At 32.1% G+C, this 19424-nt stretch overlaps 1 protein-coding gene across 1 annotated transcript in view; it reads right to left on the bottom strand.

The window, feature by feature from the left end:
* Positions 1-19424, bottom strand: part of LOC124356566 (TBC1 domain family member 15) — a 57680-nt gene that overhangs the window by 33715 nt on the left and 4541 nt on the right. Inside the window, 3 exon segments of the mRNA XM_046807643.1 lie at positions 4016-4211; positions 10161-10284; positions 12890-12982. Coding sequence (XP_046663599.1) covers positions 4016-4211; positions 10161-10284; positions 12890-12982 — 413 coding nt within the window.

The raw sequence follows: 19424 nt of genomic DNA, 5'->3' as shown, positions 1-19424 counted from the left end.
ACTTTTACCTCATTCTTAATTAATAAATAATATAAACTATTTTTGATATCTAAAAATCTTTCATCAAAGTAACTGATACATTAAAATAGGTATGTAAAATTTTATGGTACTTTCTTTTGCATTTTTACCATAAAATTTTATGATGGCATACACATAAATATTTTTTGACAGTAATTATTTTAATTTGGATTTTAAACAACAATGTGTGTACAGAATAGTCATATAACTTTATAAAATATTTGTACACTCAATTGTATCCAAAAATGTAATATTATTGTGCAATACTGTGTAATTTTTGCACAAGGTTAATATTCTAATGTATTTCTTTAATTTATTTAATTATCATTATTATTTTATACAGAATCAGCACTAAATCTTAATATTGATTTTAATGCTATACAAAGGATGTTCAGAAAATAAAATTCTTTAGGCATTAAATAAAACATGCTAAAGAATAAAAATCATTCAAGTACATTTTTTTATGTATACTTCAAACATTTCTTTTATTTTTCAACTTGTTTTAAATCAACTCATGATATATAGCCACGGAAGTGTATAGTGAACTATAGAGAAATATTTTAAAAAATAATAATAATGCACTCCTACTATGATGCATAGTATAAGTAGTCTAATGTTAACCCTAGAACTGGCAATGGTGTCACTCTGTACTGGCGGCTCTATTTTAACAGCCTCGCAGACGTTTCTTATAATGTATCACATTTCATAACTGTTAATCCAAATATAAATTATTATATGTCAATGTATTCACAACTATTATGGAGAGCACTATAATAACAATATCTTATTGTTTCCATGGAAACATATTTTTATTTTTTTTACAAAATGTAAGAAAAATGTTTTTTTGGAAATTTTTTTGTAAATATTCCGTTGTGTAACTGCTTAGCAATTAGCTTTACATCAAAACCGTAAATGTATAACTTATTCGAAATATTGTCCTGATTCCAAAAATATATAATTATTGTAACTTTTACCTCAAAATGTATGTGTTACAGGGCTTTGTATGAAAAAGCACCCACATTGACTTATTTTCAAAAATGCGTACATTTCTAAATAAATATTATTGTTCAAGGGTAAACATAATCTCTTGACTGCATTTATACTTATATAAGTATGACAGTTGAAACAAAACAAAAATAAAATAAAATAATAAATTTTAATCTTACCTTATTTACATATGTACAATATGTACAAAGTTTCATTTTTCACTCAGCGTCACTAGATCCCGCCCTGCGAGCTCTCTAGGATCATTTGATCGGTCTCTAAAGTTTTCACCCATACTGAACAACTAAAACTATAACCTAAGAAAGCTAAAAAAAACAATAATAACAACACCAAATATTGTTGGATTCGTAACCTCAAACACAAAACCCGGCACTTGTTTAGTTTCACAACAATGTGGTTGACCCGTACTACGTTCACGTCAGCTGTCCAAAAAAAACTATGTTTACGGTAAACAAAGAAGACAATAATCGAAGTAAGAACAGTAAATCGGTACTATAGTTATTGCTCTTCCAGAATATATCAAATAAAAATCAATTATATGACCTTAATTGCCTACAATTTCAATAACTGTACATGTCTACTTTGGCGACGAATATTCGTCGTTGTCAAATCGGACAGGCCTTTGGCGATGAAAATTCGTTTCATACCAGCTCTAGGGTTAAAAGACTAAGAAAAGCATTTTTTGTTATCTTCATCTATTAACAGTTTATAATTTGTATATTTTGTAAATTGCAACATATAATACAAATTTTATTTCTAAATCTGAACCACAAGAAAGGAGGCATCAATCATTTGTATATGTTTAAAAGTGTATGTAAATGAATGTAAAAAGTTTAATATTTATAATTACAAAATTTAGGTTTTATTTTTATACATATCCTATTCCTAAAAGTAAGTAACTCAATTTAAATCCAAGTATTCATGCTAGTTAATTTAATTGTATACTTTCTATTACACACGTTATTCTTAACACAAATGTACATTTTATGAATGAAGGATGACTAAATCATAGTATAAGCGTTTATTGTGATCCTTATTGTTCTAAAATTCTTCAAAAAAAGTTTTTACCTGTGCCTTTAGACATGCCTTTTGTTTATGTACAAGAAAAGGTTAAACTCACTAAAAATAGATCTTTATTGTGGGGTGACTACTTCATTAATTGATCCAGAACATCTATAGTTTCTGAGGTGTGACATCACAAATTGTCGTGCAAAATTAAAATGTACCAGAACTCAGCATTCTAGAGTGCTTGTTTTGTATACCATCTCCCAGGCTTATTAACGTCTCAGAGTGAAAAATTAGCTTTGATGATTCACTGAATTTGGGAGATGACTGGGCCCTAATTAAGAGGTGAGGTAACTCTGTCCACTACATTGCGCAGCTCATCTTCACCCTATAAAGTCTGGAAGCCCAGAGAGGGAAAGTTGACCTCATCCTGTAAAAACTGCATAATGGAAGTTCCTAATTACTAGAACTGATAGCAGATAGAAGCAATCATAGACACCACCAGCTGTAGCTGTAGATACGATTAGGAAGACATACTGGCCCGATCACCGGTTAACAAAACAAAAGTGGAAGATGCTACAATAGTAAACTTACAAATTAATGGTAGTATAAAAATTCCATGAATCCAATATCCAACATCATCTTATCATACCAATAAATGTTACTGTAACCTTCCTTGCAGAAATACTTAATGGATTATGTTGAATTCTTAGTCAATGCCTCATGAACTTCATAGTGTTAACTGTAAAAAAGGGGTAAAACTAATAAAAAATCATAATATATTTTACATCATTTCAATGCTAGTTTATGGACCTTTTACAATGTATTCCACTCTTGTTTACGTGTTTTCGTTAACAATAAATGCATTTGCTATATCAACATCTTTTATTCAAATTTGACTTTTTTACCCGCAATCTATTATCAAAGAATAGTTTCATCAAATACTAATTTTAAAAAGAGAAAATGAACTAGTTACAATATGGCAAAAACAAAACAAATTCTCTTTTGACACAGTAATAACTTGACAGAGCTTACAATTATAAAAAAGAAGTAAAGTTCATGGAACTAGTTATTGATGCAGACCTCACTTTGACTGGGTGTTTTGCCTTGAAAAGAATGAAAGCCATTGCTGACAACAATACAGCTGGAATGAATAGCATACTTCAGATGTGAGACACATCAGATATGGTTAAGTGCATGGGGAGGCACATCTACACATGGAGAGTTCTGATTTTACAAAAACAGGCAACAAGAATCCTGGCCAACCTAACACTGCAAATGAAAATATGTTGAATGCCCTCAAGGAATTAAGGATGGTGACAGTTGTAATACACGAAGTTATCTTTTATACTGACAACAAAATTCCACTAATAACAAACATCCTTGGATCCCACTTTGTAACTGTACAACACTAAATGACACTTTTTGAGAAGAAACCTGACTACATTGGCAGCTGACTTCATAGCCATCTTACAGACCATCTGGTAGAATACTGTCTATCAAGACTCTGAAGAACAACTTAAACTGATTTATGGATCGACCAGTCTACTACACTTTGGATGAATTCTACCACTTAAGTGATTAAATCTTTTGTAAATTGGATAAATGTAATATGACACTCTAGTTAATTTAAAAAGAAAATACAAAAAAAGGTTATATTATTTTATTTAAAATACTAAATATTAAAGAAACAAAGTAAAACTATATACTGGACACTATTTTTAAATTCCACTAAAATCAAATCTGTAAGAACCTTTAAAATTTTCCAATCAATATAAATTGAATATTTAGCGAATTCCTTCAAAATGTTATTTCACACAAGAGTAAAGCCTTATTTTCAATCTATTGCAACAATATGAATAACGAAATAAAATAAGTGTAGACAACTATATCTGGCTGAATCATATGTAATGCACCTTTTACTTATAAGATAAAATATAGCTAGGAAAAGTAACAAAAATTAACTCAGAAGTTTGTTGTTTCTCACCTCCTAGTGTGTACGTACGCGCGAATAGCGTTCACAAAGCAGTCTGCGTTGCCGTACTGGAAGTAGAAAGCATTGTGAGATGTTCCATCATTCTGCATTAGTATTAAGTTACGTCCGTGCTTCTTCACCTTGTAGCTTTTCAGTTCTCGCATTTCAATACGAACTGGCTGCATCTTGTGCCCATCGTAACTACCTACTGAAAGAACATAGGAACTAGTACCTCAGCTTCAGCCATCTGTGTTACTATACATTAAGGGTAAATATAATTTTCATGAGTCTTTACTTAGGGCCGAGAGTGTTAAGTGTATAATTACAATACTCATAAAAACGTTAGTATTAATTTATCTATCTCATTCAATTAACTAATTTAACTGCAAACAATGATGAGCTCTTGTACTAGTATAATGGATGAACACATAAATACAAATACAAATAACTTTAAACATTCTAAAGCCTGAACATACAGAATGATATCATATGTTGACTCCAACACTTAACATTGATGAAGTAACTAGTCATCCATAGATTATGTACTGATAACAAGAACTGCTAACAAGTTATCTGGCTGTGCACATTGTCCTATTTTATTGTGTTACTTTACCATGGATCTCAAGAGAGGAGAAACTGTACAAAATATAAGTACTCTACTTTATTTCCTGATTTACCACTAGATAGGATGGGCATTTATTTAGTTTCTAAGACCAAAATCTGATGTTTTACACCTGGAGCAGAAAACCTTAATGGCAACAGATTCAATTTAATACAATCGTGGTAATTTGTGTAATAAGTCGAACTTGCATTGCTTATATTTGTGTAGAATGAGTGTTATTTGTAAAGCAAATTTAATTTCAAATAAAATTATCATTACCTCCTAATTTTCTGTTCAATTCAATTTATAAACCATTATATTTTTAACTTCATAGGATAGGTGACAGGCAGTTGATATTTTTTTAAATAACAATGAATTATACATTTTCCGCTGGTAGTGATGATAATGTACCAGTAATTAATGAAGTGGAAGGTGTTAATAAAGCACAAGTGAAGTCGTGATACGAGCATTGTAAATGCGATGTACGAGTGAGCTAGTCCACTAGTATATCCCGGTTAAAGTGAATACATAATGTGATAACATTTATTTATGAACAAAGCAACAAACACCAATTTACAACACTGACTTTTTATATATATAAAATGTATTATACTAACATATTAAGTAGCTAATTAACCAATAACAACACAATGGTATTTTAATAGCTCCAAATACAATATTGCTCTACATACAAACCCAACAAATGTTATATCATTTTGAGATAGTTTAGTTCAATGGAACTAAAATAAGTCACTGGCCAGTAGGAGGGTTTTTTTTATATAAATATATAAAACATATTGCATATACCACTTCAATAAATAAATATATATATTTGTATAATATATTATAAATTGCATTAATACATTACATTGTTATTTTTAATTATATTATTATTTTATATATATATATATATATATATATATATATATATATAAAATAGTATATAATAATATATATTTTTATTTTATTATTATTTCATACATATATATGTGAAATAATTACTCAGTAATTTATAATACATTATTTGACTTTAACAAAATATGTTGTATAAAATTACCATTTAAAATTTCAATTAATTTGTGAAGGTAGTAAAACTATCATAATTTACCAGTGGAGGGCTTCACAAGATTATACTCCCTGTGATGTTGGCGATGGGACCTGCGATGTCTACGATGACGTAAGGGGGGGCAGAGAGAGGGTAGGGGCTGCCGCAATGATGCCCTGTATCCTGACCAATCAGTTAGCAGCTTTAGAGAGAACCAAACAAGCTATTCTGCTCCCACCGCCATACATGCTATTATTTCATATTAAACTAAATTAAACATTATCTAGGTAGTATTAGATGTAATATTAAGAACCCAACAAGGCCTTACTGAAAATGTGCCTTTGTCTGTCTGTCCATCTATGTAATAACTCTTGATAGAATAATTCTAAAGATGTGAAACTTGGCAGATTGGTTCCTCTTGGTTCAAGGAAGAAGAAATGGTTTTGAAGTGTAAAGGTCAGTGTCAGTCTATCCGTCTGTCCGTCTGTTTATCTATCTGTGTAATTCTTGATAGAATAATTCTAAAGATGTGAAACTTGGCAGATTGGTTCCTCTTGGTTCAAGGAAGAAGAAATGGTTTTGAAGTGTAAAGGTCAGTGTCAGTCTGTCCGTCTGTTTATCTATCTGTGTAATTCTTGATAGAATAATTCTAAAGATGTGAAACTTGGCAGATTGGTTCCTCTTGGTTCAAGGAAAAAGAAATGGTTTTGAAGTGTAAAGGTCAGTGTCAGTCTATCCGTCTGTCCGTCTGTTTATCTATCTGTGTAATTCTTGATAGAATAATTCTAAAGATGTGAAACTTGGCAGATTGGTTCCTCTTGGTTCAAGGAAGAAGAAATGGTTTTGAAGTGTAAAGGTCAGTGTCAGTCTGTCTGTCTGTTTATCTATCTGTGTAATTCTTGATAGAAAATTCATAAAAACTAAACTTGCTACATAGGTTTCTCTTGGTCGATGAAAGAACCTTATCAATTTTGTGATCGAAAGATCAAAGGGCACTCCGTTTGTCTATTTGTCTATCTGTTTTGCCCGTTTGTGCAATAATTTTGTATAGAAAAATCCTTAGAGATTTGAAATCTGGGACATATGTTTCTTTTTGTCCACAGAAGAACCCTATTGTATTTTGTGGTAAAAAGGTCATGCAAGCAGTAAGTCCGTATGTCTCTCTTGATAGAAGTGGCCTGGAGACTCGGAACTTTTTATATTGATCTAAGGAAGAGATCTATTTTCTATTAGAGCTAAAGAGTAAAAAGGTAGTCTGTCTGTGTACCTCTTTCTCTACATTCTGCTAGGTCCTTCAATTCTCTGGTGTATCAGTTTATTATATTAGAAATAATACTAGACTAACAACTATATACACTGGTGCACTAAGATACGTATTGTCTGTTTAAGTATATAATTTGAGTACAATAGAGACCACTTCAACAAATCAACCCAAAATACTTTGCTCTTGCAATGTTAGTGTTATTCTGTGAGTTATTATGTTATCTGCTAGCAAGTTAATTAAGCCATTCTTGAAGATTTTGTAGTAAAACGAGTTTGAGTTTTACATGTCAAAAATTAAACAATATTACGTCCTTACATTTGGTTGTAGGATTATGGGTAATGCCTAATTTAAAAAATATAATTTATAAAGATTGTTTTAAAATGTATACTTATTACTTTATCAATAAAACAAAAAAATATAAAACTTTTTCTGAATAACCAATAATAAAACCAAACAAAAAAGTATTTTTACGCATATTATTCAATTCAAAATTATATATCTTTCAAAAGAGACTTGTCCAAGATTCTGCAACCAAAAATACCACAATTACAAGAGAGTTGGAGGTACAGTATTGTTCTAATGGTTATTAAATCAAGTTGTACACCAATACAGCTGACTATCACTACAGATAAAACAAGCATTACATTCCTTAATTTATTAACAAGCACATTTTTTATACTAATGAATGAGAATAATGTATAACAAACAATCTAAATTTCTTCTCTCAGATAAGATGTGTTGTGTCATCTTAGGACCATTATGATCAAGTAGTCAGTTTGGTGAGCTTCAACCTTCACAGTCAACTTAATAAACACAAGGTAAAATATGAACCGTATTTTATTAGAGCCTATAACTATTAATTTACTTATGCTAAGGTAAATGTTTAAACACATTGACTGCGGCAGAACTTTTGTAAAACTGCTTGGAGATGAAATTATGTTATTAAAACATCAAATTATTAATGTTATAAATAGAAAATACAATGTTAAAATAATTTTAAAAGGCTAAATTTTATTTTTCTATAAGTTATAATTATAACAAGATTTCCAGCACACAGTATCTGTGGAAGGTATATAATAAACTAAACTATTTATGACAAAATTGTGCAACTTAGTGTATAAATGCTTAACTTAACTTATAATATCCAGCTATAACAAAAAAAAGGTTCAATGCCATAGCCAATGACGTCAATATGTTCAACGGAAATTCTTGCGCTCCGTACCGCAGCAATCTTAAACTGCTGTTACCTCACTCACAATGCCAAAAATGTTAAAAATTATCAATTGATTGCTTTATTTCGTTGTAACTAGCAGAATGTAGAAAAATGAAAAAGTGTATTTATACACATATTATATGTTTATTAACCATAAGTTGATAACGCAGAAAAGAAAGGTTTTAAGTCAAAATATCTTTATTACATTATGCACATGAGTACAATAAATAAAGTCAACTACAATTAAGTCACATTAATAATTAAAGTAATGTAAGTTTCATAAAATAAACGCAATTGTATAAAATTATTCTTGAAATGAGTAATATGCAATTTGAATTAAATATTCTTTTAACTTTGGTTTAAACATCTTCAAGACTTGTTATTGTTTATAGAACAGATTTTAGAAATGTTATTCCTGTATAAGAATACCTTTGATTACACAAGTTACACAAGATATGAATCATCCATATGGACAAGATGTGGTGAGGTCTGAGTTCTGAGGATCAATGCTAGGGCTGCACCATGATCACCATGCGCGCATATTCGGTCTCATTTCTTGATATTTACGAACTTTCTAGTACAACAATCGTTCCCTTTTAATAGAAATGAAGTGTCATGCCGAGTGACAGAGCTAGCATCATGATCGCTCACCCCTCTTCCACTGCCTGCCGTGTCCTTGTCTTTCTATGACAGTACTAACACACTCAAGACGTTATATCTGCTGCTCCTTGTCGTTTAGTAACTCACTACACTCCGACTAAACTTTCTGTTAAACAGAAGAGCAGTTGTGACCGGATCTTATCTCCACTTCACTGTGCACAACATTATCTCAATCAAATGATTTCAATACTCTCTTGACTTTAAATAACAAGAAAAATTAAATCAACCATTTAATTAGTTAATCATTTAAGTAAAATATTTTTTTTAACTAATAAGGGTCTGTGTTTGATCTCTTGTCGGGAGCGTGCTACGTGCCCCTGCAGTAATCCAGATACCCACGTAGGAAGCGCTATGGCGCTAAACAGTTTTCACAATGATTACTCGTGATGAATAATCTCTCCTGAATACGTATGCGATCTAGAGGAATGAATAAAAAACACCTTCAAGCATCACTACTACACAAGCGTTCAAGCGTTATTATCACTAGAATCGGTTGTTCCAAGTAATCTGCTGATTCTATATCTGTTTGTGTACAATTATGTTGTTGTATTATCCTATATAATTATGTTGTAACCTCATTTTTACGTTGCCCGTTGTAAACGTTATGATGTGTTTACGTGAGTAAATAAACGTGGGTGTTTGTGCAATTACTGATCGTGTAATGTAATGTAATGTGCATGTTGGAATGCAGTTTGTGTGGTTATTGAGTGAGTAAAATGGCAAGACAAAGACTTTCAGATAATTTTTAACTGGATATCAGCACTATTTACACTATTCTGCCGTCACCCACTCTCACCCAAGAATCAGAGAATCATGACACAAGTCGGAGTATTCAACCAAACTATAAAGCATGAGGTTAAGTGAGGTTACTCAAGTAGGGTTGAGTGCGTTTACAGAGAATGAGGATAATCAGCAATAAGGTAATTTTGCATTGAAAAGAGCATTTTAATTGTTTAAAAAGTAACACTTATACTAAAGAGAAAGTGAAAATAAAGTTTGTTTACTAGTGATATGCCAGTTCCAGTTAATAATGAAAAAACTGTTTTCGGTACTCAATTAGCAAGACTATTTTTACTCAATAGTTTTTGCACTCGATGTTATACAGCAATTTTAAGGTTCTAGTATGGAATAATAGCTGACAATTATAGCTGATGTATAGATACTGTCCACACTTTCTAGCTATTTTATGAAATGTATCACATCAAAATAAAATGAATATGAGATCAAACAACATATTTAAAAAATCTTGCTGTCTGTTTTTCTAACTTTTTTACAAACTTTGAAGGTTTCTTTATATTTTGAAATATTTTATCAAGAAACTGCCAATTTAGTTTTGGCACTGAAAATCAACATATTCTGTAGGTGTCAACTAACCACTATTGTTGCTGATGGTGCGAGGACGTTGCCCAACCGTTGTCACCAGAGACCAGTCCTGCTCGGTGCAATCTGACACTTCAGATACTTCAATTGGCTTCCACTCTATACACTTGCCAAAACTCTGCAAACACATGACTCTGTGTACAACTACCATACGTGACATTGAACTATGATTAATCAATTACAGACTATAGTGTATCATAACATTTAGAATCTAGATTCATATGAGTGTGAGGTGTGGCTATTAAATAACGAGACTGGTGTTGTAAAATATTTTATTTTAATGTTATACATAAGCACTTACTGACACCTTCAATATACACTCCTTCTCTATCCCTACAATGCTCCACACGAATTTTCCATTGTTGGAAACAGTGCTGGACAGTCACCTACTATCAGCTCCTTCAGGACACATTCCGCTTTCTCTTTTACACAAACTCAAATCTTGTCCTTTTTATCGCAGATTACAACTTAGGGAATAAGTGAAATGGTGCAAGAAGGGTGAATAAAGTGGATCTAACACTGAGATGCTGTAACCTCTTGACAGATAACGCGGAATGAGCTAGCACATTGTCTTTGGTGGAGAACCCATGATTTGTCCTTCCACATTTCAGGATGTTTTTTTCCTTACACTTTGACGTTGTTTAGAAAATACCTCAAGGTAGTAATATTGATAAATTGTTTGGTGTTCAGGAACCCAGTGAAGGTACACAATCCTATGGATATTAAAAAAAAAATCATTACTGTAAATTTTGACTTGCTCATTCAAGCTTTTTTGGCTCTCGGTGAAGTTGGGTTCCAGTACATGGATTGGCACTTTGTTTTTGGATCATAAGTAAAAATACCACATATTTTATTAACATTTCCAAAAAATTTGGTTCATTTTCAATTGCATACAAAGTGTCAGAAAAAACACTTTTGGGAGCTTTTTCTTGTTCAAACATTAGAATTTTAGGCACCATTTTAGCACACACCTTTCAAATAAATGTTAACAGTGGCATGTAAAATTTTCCGTACTCATTCCTTATCAATAACTACAATTTCACCAATTATTCACTTAATCAATGGTTATACCGAATCAGATTACTAACATTTTCATCCATTTTTGACGTTGAAGAGTGACCTGGCCGTTGAAGAGCAACCTGGCCAGAGTCATCTTCAATGTCTTCTCTGCCATCTTTAAAATGCTTAAACCACTCAAAAACATGTGCCCATGATAAATATTCAATGCCAGACACTTCTTTCAGTAAATTATAAGTTTCAGTACGGTAGCAAGTTTTTCCAAGTAAAATTTCACAATAGTTCATTGCTTTTACACTAATTACTTTATCAGGCAAAATAAAAACAAGAATAATACGAATGTGCTCTGACTAAATAATCTTGTTCACAGAAGCAAGACTAGCTGCATAATAAAGAGAAAGGTACTTCTCCTTAATCCGTAGCAGCATCAGTCTCATCATTTAATAGCCACACCTCGTATTTCAATAATTGAGGTACTACAATATTCAGCTTAGGAAAAGTTTGTTAATATTTACAGCCTGTGTCTGTACGCAATTGCAATTTGAGCAAGTGTGCTAAATAAGCATGTGTACAGGTTACGGCTAGCTCAATCACATCATCAAGCAGCACTAAAGAATCGCATACTCTCACCATACAGTATCCAAGCCAGCAGTCCTGGTTATTGATGGAATCATCCTTCATAAGCTCTTAGCAGTGGAGAGACAACAATATACCAGATGCAAGTCAGAAACAGTAAAGATGCAGTGTAGACAGGAATGTACACAAACATACCAGCAACAGCAGAGGATCTGAGATCAGAATACCTGAGGATATTGGACTGTGCAAATTACTCTAAAGAGCAACTATAGTGAAGTATGCAGTCTGCATGTAATCTCCGAGTAGTCGTGACAACGCAGAGCGCATTTTCTTCCATTTCCCATGCTAAAAAAGGCAATATCTGGATGCTTCAATAATTTGTAGTGATATAGGTGGAAACAATCTGCCTGAATATTCTTGACAGTGGGGGCAACTACGACTAGATGTCATGACCCAAACCGAGCTGTGGACTAGATCTTAAACAATTTCTGATGAGAGGAAAGGACCGAGCCCTGAGAGCTTACATATAAAGTAGCTCTAATACCATGAGATAAAGTTCCCACTACTGGATGTGGAATTAGTGTGTATAGTGCACGTTTCCTCCTCTACCTACAAAATCTGTATCAAATACATTTTTAAATCCATAAAAAATATATAAATGAGGTAATTTTTGTTAAGTACTGAAAAGAATATGAGCAGAGGATCAAACCGATAATATTTGAACAATGAGTCATTGCTGTCAGCATTGCATCATATACTTCATTGCTCACTCATAAGTGCTTATGAAAACATACAATACTATGTTTTTACTAGAATAAAATATGTACATATAACAACAACAACAATTAACTTGTAATTTGTTTTATAATAAAGATGATATATATTAGTAGTAAATAACAGTTTCACAAAAAAGATAAAAACTACTCAAAATACTCAGTGCCATTAAGCAAGTAAACACAAATATTTTAGGGTTACAGATAGTCACCAACACAGTCTATTGGTGCTACAAAATTTCAACACTACTCTGCTCAATTCATTTGGCTATTACTACTGTACAACATAGATAAGTAGAACGTCTGAGAGCCTAGGCTAACAAATATTTTAAACGTGTAAATGTAATAATTACTTACATACTGCACAATACTGAGAGTTCCATTACAATAGCCGTCATCTTCACGAATGTTTGGACTCCGTAAGATAACGCCATGGTGACTGAATAACTCCTGAAAATTACGTTCAAATAAGACTATTCATTAATCAAACAAAATAAAACAATTCTAGAACAATGATCAAATAATTCTGTAAACATATCAGTCAATTATCTATAATATATCCTATACTATAATCCCAAAATATTGTTAAAAGTAATCAGACCACTGAACCATTGTAATCATATTTTTGTCCACCATCACATACAAAGTATGACCAGACATACAAGTTTCCACAAAATGATGGGCATTTCAACCTCAATGAGGCAATGCAGTGATGGTGATAATCTCTTAATGTCCACCACTCCATCTCACAGTCCTGATAAGGATTTAATGAAGTCCCAGTTGGAGATAATCACCAGATTACAGATACAGATTACAACAAAGGAAAGAACCTATCTTAACAAAAACAACAAAAATGTGTGTGTGTGTGTGTGTGTGTGTGTGTGTGTGTGTGTGTGTGTGTGTGTGTGTGTGTTGTTTTGGTTTTAATTTAACAAAACTTAAAACCAGGTAAGATAGTTTAAAAGAATTACTTTTAAAAGCAAACAGTTAATTAATTGTTAATTAACCTGAGTACGGACATCCTTGAAAGCATAATAGAAGTATCATAGAAATATTTTTTTGGAATTTCAGATGAAAATTTGAGTGTCTACCCTTCCCATGTCATTACTTTTGGCACTTATCCAACATATTGATCACAATTATTTTTTTGAAAATAACAAAAAACCCTATTATCATAATCTCTTGAATATGTACCAACCTACTCTACCCATATCTTACCATACCCAACCCATATCTCAACTTGTTATACCCATATCTTAAACCTCTCCTACCAAGGGCAAATACGAAGTTTCCATTTGATGTTAAGGTTTAATGTTAAGGTTTTGATTTGAACCGCTATCGTATATTAGTTTTGACAAAAAAACCTAAATGCCCAACTGTCACTATTTACCCTACTTCAGGGCTAACCACCTTCCCATGAGCAAACTGCCCTACCAGGATGCCCGACTGATCTCTGCCTGTTAAGACAAGATGAACCGACACAATGCAAGGAAATATTGATTCTTGTTCAATAAGTTTCTTTAATGTTCCTACCGAAACATGTGAATATTAATGATGCATACATAACGAATTTTCTACATTTGACAATTGTATTTTTCAAACTGTACTTATAATCAAAGTTCTGTTATTGAAAACTACACTCAAAACTGATAGACAAGACTAATTGTGACTAGTCACTTAAGGAAACCTTTTCCTTTCTTTTTAAAGGTATTATATATATATATATGTTACTGTAATAGAGTAGAGTCTCGATAATCCGTGGTAATTGGGGCTGTTGGTACCTTGAATTTAGAGAAACTCGCATTAAACTGAATAAACAGCTGAAAAAACCTTTTCAACGTATTTTTTTATCATATTTTATTTATACAGTAAAACACATAATTCAAGAATCAGTTACCTGGTATGCATATATGGTTTACTTTAAAAAAGGGTCCAAAGTAATTTACTTTAAATTTGAATAACTTTTTTTGCTGTGATGTCTCACCATCGTTTGAGGAGCATTATCGACAGGAGGCCCTGTCAGTTGTTATTCTACGTAGGTAAGCACTGCCTCCAGTTCCGCCAGCCCTTGCGTGTGAGTCATCACTGCCATACTCTCTTCACACACATCCTCGTCATCACTTCCTTCTAATTGGTCACCTGTTTCAGATATCATTTCTATGATAGCTTGGTCAGTAACTTCATGTTGTTCATCATCTATTAACTACTCGGACACTTCACTTGTGTCCATTTGTTCATATCCTGTGAACTTCTTTGTATGCAAGTTCTGCTACGGACAAATCGTCATCTGGATTGTTCTCTTAACTTGTGCTTGAGTCTTTTTTCAAGATTTTGTTCCACGATTTTGTTCAAGATTTGTTGCTAGTGTCTGCTTTAACTACATCCTAAGACTCAGCTATCAAATGGACCACATTTTTCATTTGTACAAGTTTTCTGGATAAGATTGCTTATTGTCTCTTCGCCTTCTGTCACTTGCAGCATGTACTACAACAACGTTGATACTTTTCTTTTTCATAACTTCTAATACACTTTGATCCATAGGCTGAATAAGGCTAGTGATGTTTGGCAACAAAAACAGAGTGCAAATTCCCTCACAAGTGAGTTTTTCTTCATCAGGATGGCACCCAGCGTTGTCTAGTGTCAAGATCGCTTTCAAAGGCAAATTCTGTTTCTTTAAATATTTTTTTCAGGCACAAATTCTTCAAAGAACCATTTGTTAACAATTGCTTTGTTCATACATGATGATTTTTTTATTTGTAAAAGTTACAGGCAAAGCAGACTTTGAGATATTTCTTAAGGTCCGAGGTTTAGCAGATTTACCTATGATCATCGGTTTTAATCTGTGGTCACCACTATCATTTGCAGCAGATAACACTGTAACTCTCTCTTTTGATTTTTTAAGTTCTGTGACTGCCTTTTCTTCTTTAGAGGCAAAGGTCTTGGAGGGTAACATCTTAAGATTCAGTGCAGTTTCATCACAATAATTGTAACTCTGGTTTACAGTAAGATTTTCATCTTTGATTATCTGTAAAAACTTTCACAAAACTCTCAAACAACTTCAGAATCTGCAGACAATTTTTCGCCTCATATTTCAAGGTTGCCTGATACCGTATAGTTTTTTTCCAATGTTCCAACCATCATGCACTTAAAGTAATATCCAGTTCACCTTATTTTAAGTCATTTCGGGAAAACAAAGCTTTTTCCTGAAGGATCAGGCCCGAAATGGGGCTTCCTTTTTGATGTTGTTGGCACATACTACTGATCGAAATAAACTATCTACAATTGTTTTAAATCTAAGGAGCCTCGGATTACCAGGGCTCGAATTATCAAGACCCTACTGTACACCAAAATTTTCCTTAGAAAATTTTCTGGCAATTGTAAAGTTTTGTTTGGAAATGAGAGTGTTTTTGTTATTGTTTACGACTTTTAGTTTTGACATTCTCTTTAATACCAATTGAGCAAACAAATTTCATTTTTTCAATAACATTTTATTTTTTTGGTAGAGTGGAAATAATTTTTATTGTTTTGCTTAATATATCATTTTTGACATATTGTTTATATAACAGATTTTTCCAAAAACTTTGTTTGTATTTTACTAAGGCAACTTCAGAATAAATAAACATAATAAATATATAAACTACACATGAATATCCCCTGTAATATACTCAAATAGAAAATATATACAAATGCAGACTTTACTTCAATAACTAAAATTGTAAAGATTTTAAAACAATAATGTGCACAAACAGAAAAATAGTGCCAGCTGGTACAGGACTTTCAACTGCCAGATCCAGGGTTAAGTGGTGCTAATAAAAAATAACGAAGTTGAATATAAGAATATTAAAATTATAACTACATTTGGCATGGAGCAACATTAAGTTTTTCTACTTTTGCAGCTCATGGCTGTACATCTCATGGATGTACATCAATCACCCTGCATTGGTTTTAGCTGTTGTCAAAAAAACATGTCTTGAAATACAACAAATAAAAATGGGCAATTCTTACCTCAAAGAATGACAATTTCAACTTTAATATGTTTTATTTAAACCTGGTGAGAGTCTTATTTACAACTATTATGGGAAAAAATAACCTACAAAAAACATATTAGAAAATTTATAAACAAACCTAAGCACAACTTCCATATATTACAACAAACAATCTAAGCATACTAGTGTATGAGACCTGTAAGTGAATAATATATATCTACAGATCATCTTGTAGCCAGCAAATCATGAACAAATGGGTAAAAGAAACCACTCACTCACCATTACTACGTTGGCGGGTGCAGAGCCGCAGCAGCCAACAAAAATTGGTGGCCTACTTTACAAGTGGTGATATTTTACCTAGGAAAAGAAGCCTAAATGCCAAATAATTAGTTATTTCCGACTCTGCAGCACAGAATACTGGCTCTAACCTCACATCAGCATCGCTGTTGAGCATTAGGACTACAGTTTGGGTCAACAAAATTAACATGGTTGATGGAAAAATTATAAAACTTTATGAAAAAAATTGAGACAGATGATAGGAAAAGTGTCATTTAAATAAGAAAGTAAAGGTGACAACAAAAGAAACATCTTGAAACCGAGAAAGACAGTAAGTCATATTTTAGTGTTATTTTATACAGTTTTCCATTTAGCTAGATTTTTAGCTAGGCCTTCTTTTTTTTATTCGAAAGAAAGTTACTTAGGCCTATAGAACAAATTGTATTTAGAATATGAAAATGTGTCTACAGATGAGCAAATGATTTAGTAATTGTTCATATTACTAATGTGTTATTATATCGATGGCTATAATAATTAAATATCGTTCGATAACATTGATACAAAAAACTGAGTCCGCTTATCTTACTCTACTCTTTTCTTTTTTTGAGTGGGAAGTAGACTAGAATAGTGGCACTAGATTTAAAAACACTAACAAATTTGTTACCACACGTCATTGTAATAGTGATTGAAGTGCCTTCCAACATGAACGATTTTGTGCCACTTGGTAATAAAGTGTTTTACCACACATCATTTTAAATAGCCTTCCTCTAACCTAATTCAGTAGAACATTTTGGATTTTGTTATTTTTGGATAGTTTATCTTTACATAAATTTCAATTCAATTGTCGTGGTGACTGCTTGTAACAGGCTACTGCAACCAAAATGTCAATGGTACTTTGGTATTATCAGGAGGCCATTATAATTCAACAATTTTTTTTGTTACCTGGGATCTGGTTGCAGATACCAGCCAAGCAGCCACCAACACAATTAAATCATGAATATCAATTATAAATATCAACACTATGGAATACAACATTTGACCTACTGATATTCATAATTAATTATCAACAGCTGTTTTTATTTCATTTATGTAGTGAGAAGGCTAGTGACACCGGTAAGAACAATGGCGATGACCAAGCAGTTATTATCACAAAATGTTTTTTTAACATTAAACAATGTTTTTAATGGTTGAAAGATAATGACTTTATTCCTTTAAATCCGAAGCGTCCAATTTGTAGTAAGGAAACGAAAACTAGAATTAAAGATGGAAGTCAAATAATGTTTTGCTGCAAAAAAAACTCAAAACAAACCCACTTGAGAAGACTTTTTTGAACATTTAAAATTTAATATGAATATATTGAAAATTGTGTATTATTTTAGTTGGAATCAAACAAATTAAGACTTTTTAAATAATGAATATAGTAGTTTTGATAGCATCATTGCCAACAGAAATACCATCTCAGATTGGCTGAAGTAATCATGAGTAGGTACTGCGCTGCTCAAACATTGTTTAAATAAGTTTAGTTATTTTATAGAATATAAGAGAAATACATTTCTTTTACATATAAAAGTATAGCTTCACTATCATACGATTTTAAAATATACTACGATTTTAAAAGCCTAATACATAGTTCAGTTGAACATTAATTCAAAGTAAAATAAAGTTTGGTATTTTACTAATGGCGAGAAATAGAATGGCGATTTAACGTGTGTTCTGTTTTTCACAAGGAGTCGGACATGTATATTCAAAAAAATAGAAAAAGAAATACAGAAAATTGTAAAAGGTAAGTAAAAGTTATTGTTTTATTTGAACACTTTATAAATATAGAGTTTTTTATTTATCGTTAAAATATTGATTTAAAACAAGCAGAACTATATAATTTGGAATACCTATTAGATAATATGGTTCGACATTTTTTGTTTTCACTTTTTTTAGGTGGTTATTCAATTGTAACTTGATTATGTTGGTGGCCATTTATTACACTGCAGCCTGGGATCTATAAACTATGAGGATATTATTGTGACTAGCAGTACTTGTTTTCAGCCTCCCAAAAAGAAGCGATATCAGTGAGAAGAATGGGTACTCTGTCCAATTCTACTATTTTTTATTTCGCTATACATACATACATAAATATAAAAAGTTAAAGTTGGCATTTATGAGCGCTCACGTGATATGAACTTGAATTTAGGGTACTATCTCATGAGGATTTTCTTTTTTTTCCAGAATTGTAGGCCACCGAAGTTTGCACTGATGGCCAGGGGCATTTCCGATTGGTAATTTTCCAACCTTAGGTCACGTGGCTATCATTCATCGTGACCTGACGTCGGAAAAATTGGATGATCTGGAACTTAAGATAACGTGAGCGCTCACACAGGTTATCTTTAACTTTGGTACTACTAATAAGATGTTATTTATGATAACCTAATCTAAACCGGTTTATATAGTGCAATAATAAGAAGTAGATCTACCACTCTGTTCCTACAGAGTGGTCTTCTTCTTCTTCCCTGTCTTTTGGGATGCAGAAAACAAGAACATAATGACATGTAATTTTAACACAAAGTCAAATCAAGCCTGTTCTTCCTAATAATGTACTTTTTATAGGGGCGGGACTTTAAAAAGCAGCCTAAACT

This window comes from Homalodisca vitripennis, chromosome 3 (genome assembly GCF_021130785.1).
Source record: "Homalodisca vitripennis isolate AUS2020 chromosome 3, UT_GWSS_2.1, whole genome shotgun sequence".
NCBI lineage: Eukaryota > Metazoa > Arthropoda > Insecta > Hemiptera > Cicadellidae > Homalodisca > Homalodisca vitripennis.
This window is presented reverse-complemented; position numbering and strand designations above follow the sequence as displayed.